This window comes from Armigeres subalbatus, chromosome 2 (genome assembly GCF_024139115.2).
Source record: "Armigeres subalbatus isolate Guangzhou_Male chromosome 2, GZ_Asu_2, whole genome shotgun sequence".
Taxonomy (NCBI): domain Eukaryota; kingdom Metazoa; phylum Arthropoda; class Insecta; order Diptera; family Culicidae; genus Armigeres; species Armigeres subalbatus.
This window is the reverse complement of record NC_085140.1, coordinates 231,694,180-231,715,570: the sequence shown is the minus strand read 5'-3', so window position 1 is coordinate 231,715,570 and position 21,391 is coordinate 231,694,180. Positions and strand designations below refer to the sequence as shown.

At 42.6% G+C, this 21,391-nt stretch overlaps 1 protein-coding gene across 4 annotated transcripts in view; it reads left to right on the top strand.

Annotated features, from left to right (window-relative positions):
- The first annotated feature begins 968 nt into the window (after nt 1–968).
- Nucleotides 969–21,391, top strand: part of LOC134211879 (zinc finger protein Elbow) — a 108,392-nt gene continuing 87,969 nt past the window's right edge. The window contains exons 1-2 of one of the 4 annotated variants that reach the window (XM_062689241.1): nt 969–1,246; nt 1,969–2,482. In XM_062689241.1, coding sequence (XP_062545225.1) covers nt 2,423–2,482 — 60 coding nt within the window. In that variant the 5' untranslated portion in view covers nt 969–1,246; nt 1,969–2,422. Of the gene's footprint in view, nt 1,421–1,968; nt 2,483–21,391 lie in introns of all 4 variants that reach the window. The other 3 variants (XM_062689240.1, XM_062689239.1, XM_062689238.1) reach the window with 3 other exon arrangements.

Here is a 21,391-nt window from a genome sequence, read left to right as displayed (position 1 = left end):
CTCAATAAATAGACTGATTTCATATTTCACATATTATGTCGTTTAACCCCAATACACCTGCGTAAAGCATAAGTGGCAAACTTGGTTAGGATTGAACCTACCACTGACTGCAGTTGGAAGATTCTTTGCCCTGATTCAAGAGGTGATAAACTTCCCGTTTCGAAAGTATTACCTTTACCACCCATCTCATCTCTAAACGAACATCGAAAACAATAGGAAACACAAAAGGGCAGCCATCACTTAACCTCTTGGCCTGGCACGCTTGTAAAAATGTACAATTCCCACAATGCCGCCGTCTCGCCCCACCGACCACGTTATGCCTGTTTGAGTGAATGAACGGAACGAGGTGTAAAACCGCCAACAACAAAGAGATACCAGCCAACAAGCAGCGGCCATAATAAATTTGACGTCACATACATCAACACGTTGCAATCATGGCGAACCGTGAAAGCGCATGTTCCAATCGAAACTTACCAGCTGTGAAATGATCCACTTCTGCCGCCGTTGGCGAGTAGGACCAGCTCTTTTGCTCTCGGTTGAGTAGCCAAACTGTCCCACATGTAGCTAGTGTTGATCATATTCTCTTTGGAGAGCAGTCCGCCATGTGCTCTGTGGAGCATGTAGTGGGGTTTCTATGATACGACCACATCCTCACAGTCAACTGTTTTCTTGGCAACACAACATGCGGAGCTTGGAGGAGGGAATCAGTTTTGGGTGGCTCCAGACTGTTTATGCCCCACACCCCATTTGACCGCCTTTTTCATGGAGCACAGTGATGCACAACTGAGAGAAACGCGAAGGCCCCTCGAAAGCATATGTGTAGGTATTTGTAGAAACTCACTTCGCCGGGTATCTTCGGGCCCCTTCGTTTGATTCAGCTTTAGCTCACAGGCGAGAGCGAACCAGTAGACTAGTGAGAAGCAAAAACAACATCTGAGAGCGGCAGAGCGTAAAAACTAGTAGTCGAATGTTTTTGTTAGTCGCTGTCAGTTATTGTGATCGTTTAGAAGCGCACAAATGTTATTAATCACTTTTGCATGAAGTTGGCTTGCTTCACCGGTCGCGTTACGTGTTTTGGACTCAATTCGCGAAACTCGTTCCGTCTGTCGAGTTGTCGGGTTTTGTTCCGGTTAGTCGCGGGTTCAAAGTTTGCGCGCGTACACTCGCTGTCTCTGTCTCTCTCTCGCATTGGTGGACGGGTTCGGACGCGCGATCATCGCCAACTACGTTCCCACTGGAATCTATGGTTGCTATGGTAGAGCATAATCCTCAGTGGTGGACAATGAAGCCCTTATGATTGCTGTGGTTTGTCTCTTGAACTGTTATTGTTCGCACTCGAGTGTGAATGTGATGTGTAACATAGGCTCTTATGGGCTCATTTGCTGAATTTATGAGCGCACTTCCCCCTTCGAAGCAATTGGTGATGATTTGAGTTGATTGCATTCATTGTCATCCACGGATAGCAGTTTATGGCACATTCATATTGTCGGATCTTCTAACGAAGCGGTGCTTGAATATCAGACGACTGTGGAAAATAGTAACGAGAATAGTTATGAATGAATTAAGCATAAGTTATTACCGTTCACAACCTAGTTGCAATATAATACGAAAAATGCTCAGTGAAAAAAAAATCTAGGCGAAATAAAATAATGGATTAATTTACATAACTTCAACTAAATGTGGATTTATTGCGTCTAAATGGATATAAATCTAGCTCAGGGGATTATAATTCAGTGATTTATGTAGTTTTTATTCTGTGCTTTGCTTTGTTTTCGGGGTAACTTTACTCTTACACTCACGCTGGATAACGACCTGAATACAATGAGGAAAAAAACCGACATCCAGTGGAAAATATTGCTCTCCGCAGTGTGAATAAAATTATGGCCGTGATTACTGCTACGGATAAATTTATGTATTTTTCCGCGGGCCAGAGAGCACCGTGATTTCATGTTTTTATTTCTCTTCAAGCATATCATATCGCGCTGTGGGTGAAAATATTGGGCTGTCAATTTAATGTGCGCCCTATCATGAAGCGGTAATTGATGCAGCCACACGTTATGCAGTACGAGCTAATAAATAGCAAAGTGAAAGCAAAAGTGACAAATAAACAACAACAACGTAACAGAAAACAAAACAGCATTATTGCAGTGATAATTCTTCGACTATTTGTGTGGTTTGATGTGGTTATAGAGGCTCCAATCTGATAAGCGGATTAATTATAATTTCATGTCAAACAACTGTCATCGCAAGCAGTCAACCGAAGCAGTACTGTAAGGAACAACCGTTTTGTAAACCAGATGTTTGCTAGCAAATAAGAAGGCGAGAAGAAATACCTTCACCGCGCAATCCGTTGCTATCGTTGGTAGATGCAGTGATTGAAAGACTGATAAGTAACAAGCGACTCGGAATAACCACCGCCACAATGCTGACCTCAAGTAATCAGTACATTCGACCGGAATATTTATCCCCGCTTCCCACTACGGTAAGTTTTCTTGCATCCTTATCAACGCATACATTTCATTCATTCTTAGAAAGATCCTCATGTACGTAATGCTTATGGCGCCTTTATTGGCAGTTTTGGTGCACGGATACAGTTCTGATCCTGTGTTGGGCGTCACTGGTGTGAAGCATGCGAATTAATTTCGATCGTTGAAATTGGCTCCCTAGATTGATTTTCAAAATACAGATTATGTATATAATGAACTCTTACTGGATGATCTATAATTCGTTGTAAATTATGATTACTCTGATCAGTTTCTTCGTAGTAATTTTGCATTATTATCTGTTTTACCATATATGCTTTATTACTCGTTGATTCTCTCACACTGGGGTAATTTTTTAACACGGCTGGAATTAATCGAGTTTCCACCTTAATTTCTACGACTTTTTAAATACCACCTGATTTTTCTTTAGTTTTCGTGTTTTTTTCTATTGGGTCCCTTTAAAGTGTTATTAAATTTAAAAGTAAAAACAAGCAAAACCAAACCGTGTAAAAATCAACCCCAGTGTAATATCAACTAAGGAAGAGTTCACTGTACATAATAAATACGTTTTAATTACCGCAATATATCAGATGTCAGTTAATAAGACGCAGATTATACAGAAAAGTGAAAGTGGATAGATCTCGATAGAATCTGTTTAACCATCATATCATATTTTATTTTTCTAGTTGCCGTCAAATAAAGCGGAATATGGTTGCGAAATCCGATAATACGTGTGAACCTAATAACACATTGAAACTTAAGACGAAAGTTAACTACAAAACGACAGAGCCGTTTAATATTCTATATAATAAAAATGAAATGGTCTGTGGTCGTATTCACATAACTCGAAAACGACTGGATGGATTTTCTTCATTCCTTCAGCGGAAACGTTCATTATCGTTTCCGACGGGTTTATATTATATTTCCTCATGCGAAAATCACGTGTAAAGTTGAGTAAGTCGTGAAAAACAAAAATAAAGATTCGTATGGAAATTTCGCATGGGCTATTCCGAACGCGCATTTTCGCCTACTATGCAGGACAACGTCTGCCGGGTCAACTAGTTAAAAATAAAAATACATATAATCAAATATTTAAGTCACGTTCCAAAATTCGCATTAAAAAAAAGAATAAATACCAAAATTGACGTAAAAGTAATCGGCATGAACTCCAAAATCTGCGCAGAACCCGCGTAGATCTCAAAAGCGTACAAAGCGACATCAACGAAATCCATTTGTATATGGTTTTTACGCACCTCCCGTGCGTAAATTAAAATATCCCCGTAAAAATCGTGTAAACCCAAAGTGCACGTAAGTCTAAACCCGCGTAAAAAGCGACTCATGTGTAACGCTTCTCCACATGCGGATGGTGGAACAGTGAAGCCCTATTCCGACATGTGTGACATCTGTGTTTCGACATATGCGAAGGTGCCAACGCGCATCCGTGGGGTGACGCCTACAGAATAGTGATAGCCAAGACCAAAGGGGGCTCTTCACCCCCCGAACGGTCCCGGATAGGTTGGCGAGGAACATCAAGGTACTCTTCGCGTCCCGAGCCATAAATCCCTGGCTTCCTGCGCCGCAAGACAATATGAGTGCGGCCGAATTGGTGGCTCCGGTGACAAACGAAAGGTTACTCGCGGCGGCCAAATCCCTGGTAACGAACAAAGCTCCAGAGCCTGATGGAGTGCAATACAGCGCTCTCAAAGCAACAATCATAGCGAACCCGAACATGTTCAGGCCAGATATGCAGAGATGCCTTGATGAGTGTAGATTCCCCGAAAGATGGGACAGACAGAAATTGCTAGAGAGGATCATCATTAACAGGCTGACCCCGTACGCAGAGCGTACGGACGGCCTGTCAAGTTTGGTTTTCGTAAGGATAAGTCCACGTTGGACGCTATTAACTCGGTGGTAAAGATCGCCGAGGTAGCGATCCAACCAGAAAGGCAAGGAGTTCGATACTGTGCGTTAGTGTTGGATCGCAAGAAGCCTGGAGCTCGCTCAACATCTGGTTATCGTCAACAATCGCAAGTCGGTTCAAAATGCAGTGATTCATGTGGGTGAAGTCGCGATTACATCAAAGCGGGGTTTAGAGCTCCTAGGACAACAAACTGACCTTCGGCAGCCATGTCGACTATGCGTGCAAGAGGGCTTCGACTACTGTTGCGGCATTATCGAGGATGATGTCCAACAGTTCCAAGGTTTGTGTGCAGGCGTTGCCGTTACTATTCTTAGGTGTAGTGGCCCGTTCTGGGCGAGAGCTCTGGGGGTAACCAGTTACCTGCGGAAGCTGAAGAGCACATACCGCTTGATGTGTCTCAGCGTGATATCTGCCTACCTCACGATATCACACGGTGCAGCCAGTCGGGATGATCATCCGGGATGACAAGAAGAGGAGTCCGCGAACACATCAGGGTGACTTCAGTTGCCAGATGGCAGCGCGAGTGGGATAACTCTTCCAAAGGTAGGTGGACCCACCGGCTGAATCCTAACATATCGAGCTGGGTGAAGAGACCCCATGGGGAAGTTTACTTCCATCTGACACAATTCCCGTCAGACCATGATTGCTTCCTACAGTACCTCCACATGTTTGGGCAGGCGGAGGGCCCCGTCCGCTCTGACTGCCCAGGTGTTGACGAAACTGCAGAGCACATACTGTTCGTATGTCCTCGTTTCGACGTCGAAAGAAGAGCTATGCAAGACGTTTGCGGTCGGGACACAACCCCGGATACCCTTATTCAGAGGATGTGCCAAACGGTGGCAAAGTGGAACGCAGTTTCGACTGCAACCACTCAGATTGCCAGCTTGCAGATAATTTGGCGTGCCGAGTAGCAGTCGACAAGCATGACTAACTTGTGATTTGTTAGTTAGAGCGAAAACAGGCTGACTGCAGGGATGTGAATGAGAGGTTTGCACATGTCGAGGTAAGAGTTTCGCACCGCAGTCGCCACTTCGCAGCATGACAGAAGAGTGAGCGATACGTATGAGTATGGATTGCACAGGGTGTGCTAAAGTGAGCACCGAAATAAGTTTCAAATTGGTGTGCTAGAGCGTGGATCAGATGGCAGGGTAAACATTCCAGTACGACTCATATGGTGTGTCAGAGGGTGTGCAGGGACTTTGTCCAAGGGCTTGACGACCCCTCCCCATGGCCACTGCGAGTTAGACCGGGACCATCGTCCCTAACCCCTAATCCCAAGGCGTCAAGCGACCCGTGCCGAGGGGATGCATGGCCAGGGGGGTGAAATAATAAGCTAGGCCTTTAACGGAGCCTGTGGGGTACCTGGGCACCCTCCACAGTAATTGTCCCTTACCGCGTTATGCTGGGCTCTGGCGTGGTGGACCTCTTTTCCCGAGCAACTCGTGGGACCAAAATGGAAAACCAAGTCAATTCTTCAATTAGTGGTAGTAGTGTAGGCGACAACCCCTTCGCAAGAGGTGGGTTGTTCAGGTCTCCGCCTAGGAGGCCAGAGGCAATAGTCGGCAGCTCAGTGCGCAGCGCCAGCGTGGGTCACTCAACCTTCCTCTCGGCTATAAAAACGCCGGAAGGGGTTATTGACGGCCCATGGCTTGTGAAGGCGATGAACCGCAAACGCGATGGGCTTTCGGCCTTCGAGGTGGCGACGGAACAGCTGGACGCCATCATCGACTTTGCGTCATCGAAGCATAATATCAGCAAGGACCTCAAGAGGAGCTTGCAGAAACATCGAAAGTCGATGCTGGACGCCAAGCTGGAGAGGGCGGTCGGGACGGCCAAGTGTAAACCCTTGAAATCGGTGGAGTCGAGGTCTACCCAGACTGAGGCCCAAGGATTCGCGGACTCGGGCAAGGTCGAGTCGACCGAAGGCGTGCCAGTTAAGACGGTGGTGCCAAAGTCTACCCAGACTGAGGCTCAAGTATTTGCGGGTACGTCGGGGGTGACTACTCCAACGGAGCAGACACAAAAACGGGGGAGACAGTCTCCAGGGGATGAGCTCCCTGGTGGCCGCTCCAAAACGCGGAGGGTTACTACCCCGAACAAGGGTAGTGGGGCTGGGAAGCTGAACCCCGGTCAGGTACCTCCAAAACCGGGGGAGGAAGGACCTGGAAAGGTCCGTCCACTCAGGCAAGACAGTGGTAAGGGGTTACGGCAGGCTGAAAGTTCTCAGCCGCACCAGACCAGGGAAATAGAGGGGAATGACGCCTCCTGGACCCTGGTCAAGAACAAGAGGAAACCGAAGACGTCAAGAGCCGAAAAGAAGGCCCAGGCGAATGAGGGTAGCAAGAAGTCTAGGGTAGGCGCCAATCGCTCCAGGGGCGATGCCCTAGTCATCACGGCGGACGAGGCTAAGTACTCGGATGTTTTGAAGGCGATGAGGAGTGACGTCAAGCTCGGTGAACTCGGCGCCGACGTACGTCGAATAAGACGTACCCGGATGGGCGAGATGATACTCGAGCTGAAGCGGGGCGTCTCGCAAAAGGGCGCCGCCTACAAGAAGTTGGCGGAGGAGGTCCTAGGCGAGACGGTCAAGGTGAGGGCACTCACGACGGAGGTGAATCTAATGGTTAAAGACCTGGACGAGATCACTGAAGTCGAAGAGCTCGTCACGGCACTGCGGCGACAGTGTGAAGTGGAGACACCCACCGCAGCCGTTCGGCTACGGAAAGGTCCGGCAGGGACGCAGGTAGCATTGGTTCGGCTATCTGCAGCGGACGCCTACAAGGTAGTCAAGTTAGGGAGCGTCAAGGTGGGATGGTCGGTATGCCCTGTGCGCATATACGAGCAACCCGAAGTTTGCTTCAAGTGCCTGGAACCGGGGCACAAGCAATGGGACTGCAAAGGCCCTGACAGAAGCAATCTCTGCCGACGCTGCGGATTGGAGGGACATAAGGCACAATGCTGCACGAACCCTCCCAATTGTTTGATTTGTTCCAGCAAAGCTGTGAACAGCAAGCACCCCATGGGGGGCTCGATGTGCCCGGCGTTTAAGCGTGCTGGAAAATCAAAGTGCAGGTAAAGCAGCTGGCTTGCTCGGCCTCGCCCGAGTGTTTGGTGTGCGCAGGTTTAGAGGAAACGGCGGAACACGTGTTGTTCGTGTGCCCACGTTTTCGCGCAATGCGTGACCACATGCTTGCCACATGTGGTCTGGACACTACCCCGGACAACCTAGTTCGGAGGATGTGTAAAGACGAAGTTGGCTGGAACGCCGTTTTATCGGCTATCGCCCAAATCGTCTCGGAGCTACACAGAAGGTGGCGCATGGACTCAAGGATGGCTAGTTCAGGCGCAAATAAGAGGTGGTCCAAGGGATCGGAGTCGGCTTCATGGGTCATACCGGTGGTCATGCTCTGTGCTCGAACTCGATCCTTTTATCGAACAAGTGGCCGCGCGAAGAACAACATGGTATCGTCGCTTTCGCGGCGTCGGTCAACCAGGCGGGTTCCGAGCCCGAGGACGGAAAGGGTCCTCGTCAAGGCTGGGGCAGGCGTAGGCCTCGCGTCGGCAAGTCCCTCTGTGTGCTGGCGAATAGGCCCTATCGCAGAAAGGTCAATTTGGGGTGCACGCGGCATCATCATTCTTGATACCAGTCGTGCAGAGGGAAGCAGGCGCGAAGTCGACCCTGCCCACCTTCCGAGGACATAGGGCGTGGTAAGGCCACCTGGAAAGCCGGCAATGCGCTGGCACGATACCATGGTGTTCTTCTAAAAAGCGAGTCACGATGTTCGATGCTGCAAGGACACGCAGCTAACCTCGAGGGTGCGTCATGCACTGGCCCCCCTTTGAAGCATTACTTTCTGGTTGTACCGAAGGGACGATGGGCTTGGCGGCAATGGAAACGGTTTAGCTGGTCGGGGATGCAGCCCTGCCTCCCTCATTGGAGGTGGCCCCTAACCCAGCACTTCCTGGTCAACCCAGGATGTCTGTTGAGCAGATTCCCCCTCCATTGTTTAGGAAGAAAAAAAAAAAAAAAAAAAAAAAAAGGATTTGTTAGAGTACCCAAGTAAGCCTCATACGGGATGATCGAGTACAGTAAGTACTGCCTATCCACCAGGCAGTTCCTGGGGGAAACAATGAACGGAGCCCAAGGGAGTTTAGTCGGTATTACCTTCATTGGTCAAGTCCGACACTCCAGTACCACTTTCATGTGGTTTCTACTAAGCACGTGTGATAGATCGTGCGTAAATGCATCCTTGTAAAAATGTACACTAACAGACCGACATTTGCTCATATCGTCGAGCTGAGTCGATTAGTATATAACACTATGGGTCTAGTTCAGTTAGTTTTTCTATTCTTTCATCTACATCAACTCGCTTTGAGAAACGATTTTATTTCTTTTTTTCAATTTCAAGTTTTTTGACTTATACGTTCTACATGTTGCAGTACTCGATTTAAAAATATGAAAAAAAAAAAAAAACACGGCTTCACTTACGCAGAAGATATTTACAAAACAATTAAAAATGATCAATGTTTCTCCGGATTACGGTAGTTAAAAGCGATCCATATGTAACTCTTCTCCACTTGCAAAATAACATGATACAAAACTGTAAGTGGAAGAGCAATATTGCCTATGATCCATATTTGAATTAGCCTTAGAAAGGGTGAGGGCATCCGGTGCGTCTCGTGGACTTTTGGTAGACCCGTTCCACCATCTTGCTAAAAAGTATGCATCAATCGTCCGAAAACTAACTTGGTACCAGCTGGCAATAGTTGGCTATTGCTCAGGATGGAGATGTTTCAAATCGACTCTTCCCACCATTCGGGGACCGGAATCATAGCCGCTAATATTTAAACTCTCACATATTTTGCTCTTATGAAAGCAATTTTCCTTAACTAATTGTCAGTACGGTTTAGGGTCATTTGGCCGAATGCTGTTTGGCTGAATAGTTGAAATGTGTTTCCTTATTGAGTATGTAAAGTGAGTAGTGAATAAAGAGATTAGAGGGGGTTTGTAATGGGAAGCAAGAAGCCAGAAGTATGAGTAGTGCGAAGTTATTGATAAGAAGAAGAAGGAAGGAGGAAGAAGAAAGGACCAAGGAAGGAGAGAGAAAAAGGAAGAAAGAGAGGGAAGAAGGAAGGAATAAGGAAGATGGAAGAAGGAAGAGGGAGGAAGGAAGAAGGAGGATGGAAGACAGAGGAAGAGTGACAGAAGAGAAAAGAAGGAAGAAGGAGGAAGAAGGAGCAAAAAGAAGGAACTAGGAAGAAGGAAGAAGGAAGAGGGAAGAGGGAAGAAGGAAGAGGGAAGAAGGAAGAGGGAAGAAAGAAGGAAGTAGGAAGAGCGAAGGAAGAAGAAGCAAGAATGAAGAAGTATGAAAAAAGAAGAAAGAAGGAAGATGGAAGAAGGAAAAAGGAAGAAGAAAGAAGGATGAAGGAAGAAAAATATGTTGGAAGGAAGAAAGAAGAAAGATAGAAGAAGAAAAGAAGAAAAATAGAAAAGGGAAGAAGAATGAAGGAAGACGGATGAAGGAAGAAGGAGGAAGGAAGATAATGATGATAATGACGTGTCTGCTTCGCATATGCGAAGGAGGGTGGTGTGAGGAAACGGAGAAAGCTGGCAACGCTCACGCGGAGAACGAGTGAGCGTGTCAAAAAAGGAATTATTGCAAAACATTTGTCGTGGCGCAAAACTTTAAATTTGACTTCTGGCAGCGCTGCTGTTGGTTCTTCATTGTGAATTGTACTGCCGTCTTACGCGTAATTGTCCCATGTTACCTTTGATGAAAAAATCCAAACTCGAGTCAATTTGTCCCACCAATTTCAGAATCGATTGGATCTTGATATTTACAAATATTTTGGGTTGTTATGAGCGTAGGCAATACTATTTCAGGACATAAAACGAATCGCTACTTATTTAAACGGATTTTAGTTTCAATTATCATCAAACAACAACTTATTTTTTTCATTGGGACAAATTGACTCAAATTTGATATTTTTCATCAAAGGTAACATGGGACAATTATGCGTAGAATGGCAATGTACGACTGCCAAAAGCTTTCTATGGGATGTGGTCAATCGGAGAAACACATATTCAGCTTCAATTTGAGCGTACGCCAAGCATGTGGCGTAGAGTTGATCTGTCAACACAATATTTGTTTCGTTAGATGGAAAATGGGTTCCGTTTTAACGCATATTACGTACACTTAAGCACATTTTTTACTTCGATGGCCTTTGCGGCATCCATCGGGTAGCGGAAGAATAGAAATTTCATATAAGTGATTTTATTCTGCCAAACTTTATTTAAAATGGCAAACACACATAGTAAAACGGTCTCCAATTCCGAAAACCACATTGAATGCACTAAAATGCAAAATGCATTGCACATAAATTCTCATTGTTGAACAATTATGATTCGCTTGGTCTGTTCGTATGCCGAAATAATTAGTTTATTTATGCAATAATAACTAAATGTTTCAGATAATTTTTCATTTAACGGGTGTTCGGAGTATGAAACAGTTCGGGATTTGAGTAAAAAGGGGGATTCAGTTTGCGACAAGGAACCCATGCTTCGTTTGAACTGAACTGAAAAAGCTACCATGTAATTCAGCCATCTTATTGATGGATTATAGTTCGACTGTGATATTTGTTCCTTTCTTCTGGCTTTTTCAGTCTGAAAATTATTCAAACGGGTTCACATTTGCATTGCCCGGAGTTTCGGCCTATTTATTGTGTCTTTTTCAAGGGAAAACTAAAACATAGTGAACAATTAGGAGCACATAACAAAGCAAAAATTAACACGACTAAGACGAGTTTAGTACTCTCCATTTAATTTCATTACGTTTTGTTATCTTTGCAGATACGTATTTCGACCACAACTGTGTGGTCGTCTTCAGTGTCTCGTACTTGACCCGACTTGTCGACTCCAGAGATATCAAAACGTAGTGGAATTAAATGGAGAGTACTAAACTTGTCTTAGACGGTTGAGCTAAAAAGAGCTTAAAATATTTGTCTGTAAATTAACAATTTAACATACGCTGTCTACCGTTTTTCGCCGTGTGCTACTGACGCTACACGAGATTATGCTACAAATTATGTAGGTTAGGCGAAAACAGTATCGAAATTTTCCATATTGCCTGCCAACGCCTAGAGATGGTCGGGTTTTCAAACTCGAAACCCGACCCGAACCCGAACCCGACGGGTTCAAGTCGGGTTCGGGTTTGGAAAATTAGGACAATATCGGGTTCTGGTCGGGTACGGGTTTGTGAGATGATAAAATGTCGGGTCTGGGTCGGGTACGAGTTTGAGAAATAAAGTATTGAATATTTTTTTATTCGTTTCTGGTAATTTTGAGGCTTGTTCGTTGTTTAGGCCTATACCCTTTTGGGTGTGAAGAGAAATATAAAATATCTAGTTTGAGTTTTTCGCCAAAAAAATAAGTTCGGGTCCAGCTCGGGTTTAAGACTGCAAAAATTGTCGGGTACGGGTCGGGTTCGGGTTTGATAAGAGTTTTCATTCCGGGTTCGGGTCGGGTCCGAGTTTGAAAGGAATTTCTCTATGCTCTATTTGTACCAGAAAGCTGATTCGCCGACGCGTGGTGCATTGTTCTCTAGGAGCAGTCAGCTAAAAGGGTTTTTGCCTCATTAGTTTCCTGGCAACGGAATATCTCCACTTTTTTTAAATAACATATTTTCAATATGATTGAGATTTTCAACAATTTTAAGAAAGCATCAGTTAGTTGTATTTTTTAACCCTCATGCAGCCAACAACAAAAAAACACGTGGATGGCCGACAGGGTACCCGTGTTTCCATAAATTAATATTTTCATAATTTCAACAATTTTTACCAATTTAGATAATTTTGACAGTTTTGGAAACAGAAACTAATTACTTTTTGTCCGCTCTAAAGGTTTATAGCTTTTGTTCATGGTTATACAAGAAATTCTTGAAGTAAGGCCGAAAAGTCTACAGGCGTAACCAAAGGCCATTCAACCAATTTCAAATATGCTACATGCTCTTTGCGCTTCTTAGAATTGAAGGTATTGCTTCGGGTCATGCAAGAAATCCCTGGAGTGAGGTCTTAGTCATCCGAGAAATCTCTGGAGTAAAGCCTTAGGATCTACTCGCTTAACCAAAGGCCTATTATCCAAATTCAAATACGGTACATGCCCTTTGTGGTACTTAGCATATAATGCACAGTATGTGTTCCGAGTCATCCAAAAAATCTCTGGAGTAAGGCCTTAAGGTCTACACTCGTAACCATGGGTCAATCGACTTGTTTCAGAACAGGTACATGCCCTTTGTGCTCCTTGAAATCGAATGTGATCACTACATATGTTCTAGAACGCTGCGCTATCCAAGAAATCTCTCGGTTAAGTCCTCAGTCATACAAGAAATCCATGGAGAAAAGCTATAGGGTCTATACGCGTAACCGAAGGTCTGTCAATTGGTTTCAAAAGTGGTACATGCTCTTTGTGGTCCTTGGAAAATAATACGATCACAACATATGTACTGCGTTATCCAAGACCTTAAAGTCTACATCCGCAACCATTGGTCTATCGACTGGTTTCAAACGTGGCACATATGTTTTACGCAATCCAAGAAATCCCTCGAATACGGTCTCAATCATACAAGAAATGCTTGGAGAAAAGAATAAGGATCTATACGCGTAACCAAAAGTGGTTCAAATGGTTTCAAAAGTGTAACATGCTGTTTGTGGTCCTTAAAATAAAATGTGATCACAACATGTGTTCTGCGTTATCCTAGAAATCTCAGAAGTAAGGCCTTAGAGTCTACACGCGTAACCAGAGGTCTATCGACAGTTTTCAAAACTGATCAATGCTCTTTGTGGTCTTTACAATAAAAACTGATTTGTGCTATCCAAGAAATCTCTAGGATAAGGCCTCAGTTATATAAGAAATCCCTGGAGAAAGGCCATAAGTTCTACACGATTAAACGAAGGTGTGTCGACTTTTTTTTTATCAAAAGTGGTGCATGATTTTGTAGTCCTTAGAATAGAATGCGATCACAATATATGTTCTACGTTATCCAAGAAATCTCTGGAGTAAGTCCCTAGGGTCTACACACGTTAGAACAGAATGTAACCTTGCCATTTCTTGGGCGAATCAGAAAATAATCCCTGAACACATTCTGTTCCAAGTACCACAAGGAAAATCTTCCAGATTTGAAGCAAGCTGGTAGTTCTTCAGTTACGAGTGCAAATTTTGAACTCTTGAACATCATGGATTTCTTGATCATCCTTGAACATATGATGAAAACACATTCCATTCTAACCCAGGCAAGACGCTCAACATCTTTTAAATAACCGCTTGTTTCTTATAGATTGTATTGGATACTTTAAAAATACACCAAATCTCATGAAAGTTACTTTTCAGGTTCAGAGATACACGAGTTTTCATATTCGTTCCTTTGACGATGCCTCGCAAATGACTTCTTGGATAATCATGGAATGTTGCATGTCAGAAACAAATCAAATAAGTTGCAAAAATAGTTATTTGGTTAATTGCTGTTTGCCAAAAGGGTTATGATCGGTGGCAAAACACTTTGTGTTCTACTGAGCAGCATTTTATATTAAACAGTTCCCTGCATGTTCCCTACAAGTTGTTGTGAAAAACAAATAACTTTGTTACATATGTTGTGCCTTTGTAGGCAGATTCTCCAAGAAAATTGTTGGTTTACTGGTGTTTTAATGGTGTTGTGAATGTCCTGTCCGTTGTCTCATACTAGATGTTAAGTGGTCAGTCTGTGCGATCTCTGGTCGAAGACGGTGATTCTGTCTTTTTTCAATTGAAGTAGCAAGATCTTGCGCTTCCGTGTTACAAAACAATTCCACATATGAGGCATTGTGTCAAAACTAGACCGACCGAAACCATTCGATATACCTTTGGATACTCGTGTTGACCTTAAGGCTATACCACAGACAATCAGACATAATACATGTAACATTAGGCTATTAAGTTCATCGTCATCTTCTTCTTCTTCCGAAAATTGCCTAGACCGGCACCGGGAATCAAACCCAGCCACCCTCAGCATGGTCTTGCTTTGTAGCCGCGCGTCTTACCGCACGGCTAAGGAGTTCATCGTCATAATATATTTGAATTGTTCCGTAAATCACTGTACGATTAGATATTCTCGAGTGTGGCCTTACACCAGAAAATAAATAAATAAATAAATAAATAAACCACAAAGGACCACTTACTTCTGAAATATTTTGGGTAACGTAGAACATATGCAGTGATCAAATTCTATTCTAAGGACCGCAAAGAGCATGTGCAGCTTTTCAACCTAGTCGTCGAACCTTTGGTTAGGCGTGTAGACTTTAAGATCTTACTTCTATTTCTTGGATAATGCAGAACATATTAGTTCACATTCTATTCTACGGACCAGGAAGGGCATGTACCAATTTTGAAACAATTTGATAGACTTCTGGTTACGCATGTTGACTTTGAAGCCTCCGAATTTCTCTGCTGGTGTCATTTTCGGCAGTCACCAGTGAACCCAAGTATACAAATTCTTCTACCACCTCGATTCCGTCACCACCGATGCAAACTCGCGGTGGGTGATTCACATTGTCTTCTCTTGAACCTCTTCCTATCATGTACTTCGTCTTCGACGTGTTGATGTTTAGTCCGATCCGCTTAGCTCCCCTCTTCAGTCAAAGTTACGTGCCATAATATCTATGTCGTCGGCGAAGCCAAATAGCTGGACGGACTTATTAAAAATTGTACCACTCGTGTTAATCCCTGCTCTTCGTATTACCCCTTCCAACGCGATGTTGAGTAGCAGACACGAAAGACCATCCCCTTGCCGTAACCCTCTGCGGGTTTCGAAGGGACTCGAGAATGCCCCTGAAACTCGAACTACGCACATCACCCGATCCATCGTCGCTTTGATCAACCGTGTCAGTTTAACCGGAAAACCGTGGTCGTGCATTAGCTGCCATAGCTGGTCCCGATCGATTGTATCATATGCGGCTTTGAAGTCGATGGATAGATGATGTGTGAGCACGTTGTATTCGCGGCATTTCTGCAGTACTTGGCGAATGGCAAACACCTGGTCCATGGTGGAGCGTTCACCCATAAAACCCGCCTGATACTGCCCCACGAACTCCCTTGCAGTTGGTGCTAGACGACGGCATAAAATTTGGGAGAGTACCTTGTAGGCGGCGTTCAGCAATGTGATTGCGCGGTAGTTGCTACAATCCAGCTTATCGCCCTTTTTGTAGATGGGACACACGACACCTTCCATCCACTCCTGCGGCAAAACTTCCTCCTCCCAAATCTTGATAATGACCCAGTGCAGCGCTCTAGCCAGTACCTCACCACCGTGTTTAAATAGCTCTCCTGGTAGTTGGTCAACCCCAGGGACTTTGTTGTTCTTCAGCCGGCCAATCTCCTTCTGGATTTCCTGGAGATCCGGAGCCGGTACAATTATGTCCTGCGCGCGTTCTCCCAGGTCCATCACCATACCGCCATCTTCGTCTGCCACATCGCAATTTCACGCTCGTTCGTAAGAAGGTTCCCGTTTATGTCCTTACACATATCACACATAAAAAGAGCTTTTGCCATATTTGAATTTGGAGATAGACCTTGTGAAACGCAGGCAAACCACAAGGCGTTACTACAGGGATTGCTTGTATGATTCAGGTCTTACTCCAGAGATTTCTTGAATAATGCAGAACATATGTTGTGATCATTTTATTAGGGAAATACTGAATTGTGGGAAATTCAATTTAACACGTAAAAGAATAACATCAATATCAATAATGATGTAAATTCTGCCAAAAATATCTATATAAGATATATGTGTCACCGTTATAAATTTTTGCAATAGCTCCACCCTAATATAATCGATATAGAACCACACATAAATTAAATAATTGCTAATTCGAGACCACACATAAAGTTTATTTGGATATATATTTTATTAGTAGTTCGCGTGGAGAATGATGTATGCGCTGATATATATCATAAGTTAAATCTATGGATTTTTGCCAATAAATATGTGTGGATTTTTAGTAGTGTAGGGCATATTGAAATGCCCCCTTCCCCTAAATAATGCAAAATTGTGGGTGATAAGGGTGGCTAGAAAAAGGATTTACTTTTGTTTCAAAATTTGTGTTAATACAAAATAATATGTGTTTATATCTGCCCAAGACTGGCCCAGGAAACAAAAAGTTGTCTAATTCCACGGGGCACCCCCCAGGATTGTGTCTTTGGGTGAGAAAATCAATCTCTGAAAATTTCAGCTCAATCGCTTGTTGCATAAGCTGGCGCATTTGATTTGAAGTTTGTATGGGGATTTCATCCCAAATGTATAGGAAAATACACTTCCGTCACTCATTTGATCTGGAAATTGGTTCTGATTGCTCGATTGACCTCAGAATTACAAAAACGACAGTTGGTATGCTACAGAACAATTTCACAGAACATTGTATGATGATTAAATGAACTTTTATATAGGGTTCGGCTGGTGCGATGCGGCCAAGAAAGGCAAAAAGACACAAATCAGCTCCTAATAAATCAGCCAAAAATTATATAAAAGTTCATTTAATCATCATGCAATGTTCTGTCAAATTGTTCTGTAGCATACCAACTGCCGTTTCTGCAATTCTGAGGTCAATCGAGCAATCAGAACCAATTTCCAGATCGAATTAGTGACGGAGGTGTATTTTCCTATACATTTTGGCTGAAATCCCCATACAAACTTCAAATCAAATGCGCCAGCTTATGCAACAAGCGATTGAGCTGAAATTTTCAGAGATTGATTTTCTCACCCAAAGACACAATTCTGGGGGGTGCCCCGTGGAATTCGACAACATTTTTTTCCCCCCATAGTAATCTGGGCCAGTCTACTGCCCATAACTATCAAATCGTGATAAATTTTTAATTTCATTTTTAAGATAAATCCGCATTCTGAACAAAGAACTGATTTATGTGTCATTAGTAAACTATATGTAGAGCAATTCATCACATGAGCCAATTACTCCAAGTTTCTCAACTTTTAGAGTTCTAGATCGGCTCCTTCCGCGTGCAGTGAGTATACTCGCGTCTTACAAGCGATTGCTCCTTCGTCAAGCCTTTCAGAAACCTGGAAATAATTATAATTTTTACACCAGAATATGAAAACCCTATCTTTAAAATCTTTCACGATTAAAATTAATGAAATCAAATAAAATATAAGGTCTGATATGATTGTATAAGTTTACCCTATAGGGTAATACATACGTAATTAATTATTTAGCATGGTAACAATAAATACACTTGTTCAGCACACTCACGCGGTACACTTTACTGAACATTTCAACTAACTATTATCTAAAAATATATTACGCCTACCTCATCATACGATAACAACCAAAAACTACAGAAACATTTCACCATTCAACCTCAGTTTACGGATGATTTGTTCGTATAAACCACAAACAGCTGCCCTTCACTGACAAGCATATGATTGATGTACGTCTAGTAGATGATGATGAACGATTGCAAGCTGTCTACCAAGCGCTAGGTTTGGATTTTACTGATGGTACATTCAACAAGCAAGAGTTTGGGCATGAATGCATTTGTTTCAGAAAATCGTAAAAAAAATCCGGGAAATCCAGGAGTTATCTTGTAATCGAACAAAAAGAATTTAAAAGTTGAAACTGTCACACACAACAGCCATCATCCGGATCAATGGAGATGATTGTTGATGGTTCTATGGGAGCTAGGTCCGTTTCAGCACCTCCTATAATATTCCATTAATTCTAATTAGCAAAAACGTAATCTATCCTCGTCCGAAATAGTGTAGCGCAATATTTTAATGACATATTGTGCGGCTCTTACAGTTGTTGTTATAATCATTATCGCAGTTGATGGGTAGTTGTCCCCTTTTCCCAGCGCACGAGGCGAAACGGGTTGATGAAGAGTCATTGGCAGCAGCAACGAGAGAACCCGCTACGGTGTGGTGCAACTCTGTCTGTCTGTCAGATGGCAGTCGGAGTGATTTATGGGAGCGCTACAGCACATTTATTCCCGAGATCGTTTGTTATCATCCATCACCAGGCGACAGGAGAATGGCGTGCAGAGTGGGCCAAACAGTTTCACTTTCTCGGCTCGGGCTGGAAGTGTGTTGAGGTGGCAATTGGTGCCTCAGGAAATGCTGATTAAAATTGCTATATTTTTCCTAACAACTGCTCGATTGGGTTTGCTGAAACATTCGTCAATCAAACTAGAGGAGTCAGGGTTTTTAATTATCAGGCGTTAAATATAGTCGAAACGCTTAACCTCGTCTGCTGACGTTTGTTTTGAAACATTAATCAATCTTATTTGACGCTGCTGCCTTATGAGACGGGCACTTTCGACAACTCAAACAGCGGGATAAAAACAACAATTTCAAAACACTCTTGATAAGTTCTGACCTAAGGCATTGACCTGAACGTGAAATATTGAAGTCATTAGCATTCAACGCGCATCAGCGGGTTAGTGAGTTTTGAAGATGACCCTAGAGGCCAAGCATGGTCAAGGACGAGTGATGAGGAAGATTTCTAAAGTAATCCCAGAGTATGGAAATAGAGGTTTATGTACAATACTTTGAAAAGCACAGCTTAGTATTTTCTACATTTACTTAGAAACAAAATGGGAAGGAATTTAGCAATATGAATATTTTGAGAAATTGATAGCGCATCAGTTTGACTTTTTACAAACGGAACTCTAAATTTGTTGTAAGTTATTCAAAGTGAAAATAGCATTCATTATCACCCCTGTCTTTTCCGTTACGAGAATTCTAAAACAATTTTTTATGAGCTAAGACAGCTATAAATCAGGGATTAAAATTCTCATTTAATTTCCATTTAATATTCAGCCAATAACTCATTCCAGAAGTTAAATTATAAAATGTGCTGTATGGTGGACCTCAAGCAGTATGTTCCCATTACAATTAGTTTAAAAGTACGCTGCCCATGATCGAACTTTATAAATCGTTTGTCAATCCTTCCCGCAAACTCAGTTATTTACAGCTTACTACAGATAAGCAAGATAGTAAAGCCTATTCTACTGTTGTGAGATTAGATGCAGTAAATTGAACAATCTGAACAATTCACAGGCTTTTACAAAATGAACAAAAATGCGAGTGCGATCATGGGCAGTACGGCAATGTCTAATATTATGTCAGTATATCAGTAGGGGAAACTGAGGTAATATGCACCCCCGGGCAAAACGACCCTTTGACGTTTTTGAGGACATTTTCGGCAGTTTTTCGAGAGTATTTACAACAGGTTTGAGAAGATTTAATTTAAGAAATGTATTGGAGGAAATCACTTTCTTTCGATGGTCGAATGGTGATCTAACCAACTAAGCTAAGAAAAATCTAGCAGCTTCTTCTAGATTCAATGTGGAAGCGTTAGTTTGGGAAATAGATTGTAAGTGCTTCGATTGTGCACCCTGTGTGGAAATTCATTCAGTAGCCGTTAAGTTGTGGAAAACTACACTGGTACTTTGCAGCTTAATTGGTTGAGGCATCTGTTTAGCCAAATTCCACAGATTGCGAGTAGCGAAAAGCGAGAAACAGGTAGTGAGAATTGCGTGTGTGAAGCTAGAAGTGAGAAACGAGACATTGAAGTGGTTTGACAATGAGACGTGAGAAACGTCAAGTGTAAAGTGCGAAGTGAAAAGAAAAAAGTGAAAAATGAGAAGTTCGGAGTAAAAAGTAAGGAGTAAGAAGATAGGAAATGAGGAGTAAAATTTCTACATGAGAAGTAAGAAGTGAGATGTAAAATGTAAAATGTGGGAATGAAAAATTTAAAAAAATATTGTTTATTCTTTTTTCTTTGTTTTTGTTTCTTCTTTCTTCATACTTCCTGCTTTATTCTTCATTATTCCTTGTTAATTATTTCTCCTTCCTAATGGTTTTTTCTTCCCACATTTTTCTTCTATCGTCTTTCTTCCTTCTTCCATTTTCCTCCTTCTTTCTTCCTTCATTCTTCTTTCTTATTCTTCTTCATTCTCCATTCTTCCTTATTTCTTTTTCTTCTTCCTTTTTCTTTCAACTTCATTCTTCCCTCTTTTTTTTCCTTCTTCCTTCTCCTTCTTCCTTCTTTCATTTTCCTTCTTCATTTTTCTTTCTTCTTCCTTCTTCTTCTTCCTAATTCCTACTTCCTTCTTCCAATTTCCTTCTTCCTTCTTCCTTTTTCCATCTTCCTTTTTCCTTCTTCTTTTTTCTTAATTTTCCTTCTTCCTGTTTACTTCTTCTTTCTTCATTCTTCCTTCTTCTCTCTTACTTATTGCTTCTTTTTTGCTCCTTCTTTCTTTTTCTTTCTTCCTTTTCCGTCTTCCATCTTCTTTCTGTTTAACATCTTATTACTCACTTACACAGATACGTATTCCATCCACCACTTGTGGACATCTCGCTTAACTTTTTAAAAGGACCTAAGTAACATTTTTTCATGAATTAATTTGAATAGCGTAATCAACAGAACAACATGAAAGCTATTGTTTGCAGTATTCAAATTAATTCATGAAAAAAATGTTACTTAGGTCCTTTTGAAAAGTTAAGCGAGACATCTTCAGGACATCTTCAGTGTGTTCAGTCGATAAACAACACACAGAAGATATCCACAAGTGGTGGATGAAATACGTATCTGTGTAGACACCAAAATACGAATTAGTGGAAGTAAAAGGAAGACAACATTTTTTAAACCGTGTAACATTTTCCCCTAAGACGCTCGCAAATAATTATTAACTCTCGCTAGTCACTTCTTTCTCATCTGCTTCTGTTTTTCTCACTGCTCACTTCTAGTTTCTCACCTAGCACATCTCACTTATCACTAACCTCTTCTCACTTGCTACTACTCACACCTCACTACTCAGAACTCACTTTTCAATTTTGTTTACTCACTTCTCAATACTCACTTGTTAGTATTCGCTTCTCCATACTACATACTCACCTCGAACATCTCACTTCAGAGACTTCTTGAAGAAAAAATCAACTATTCGGTC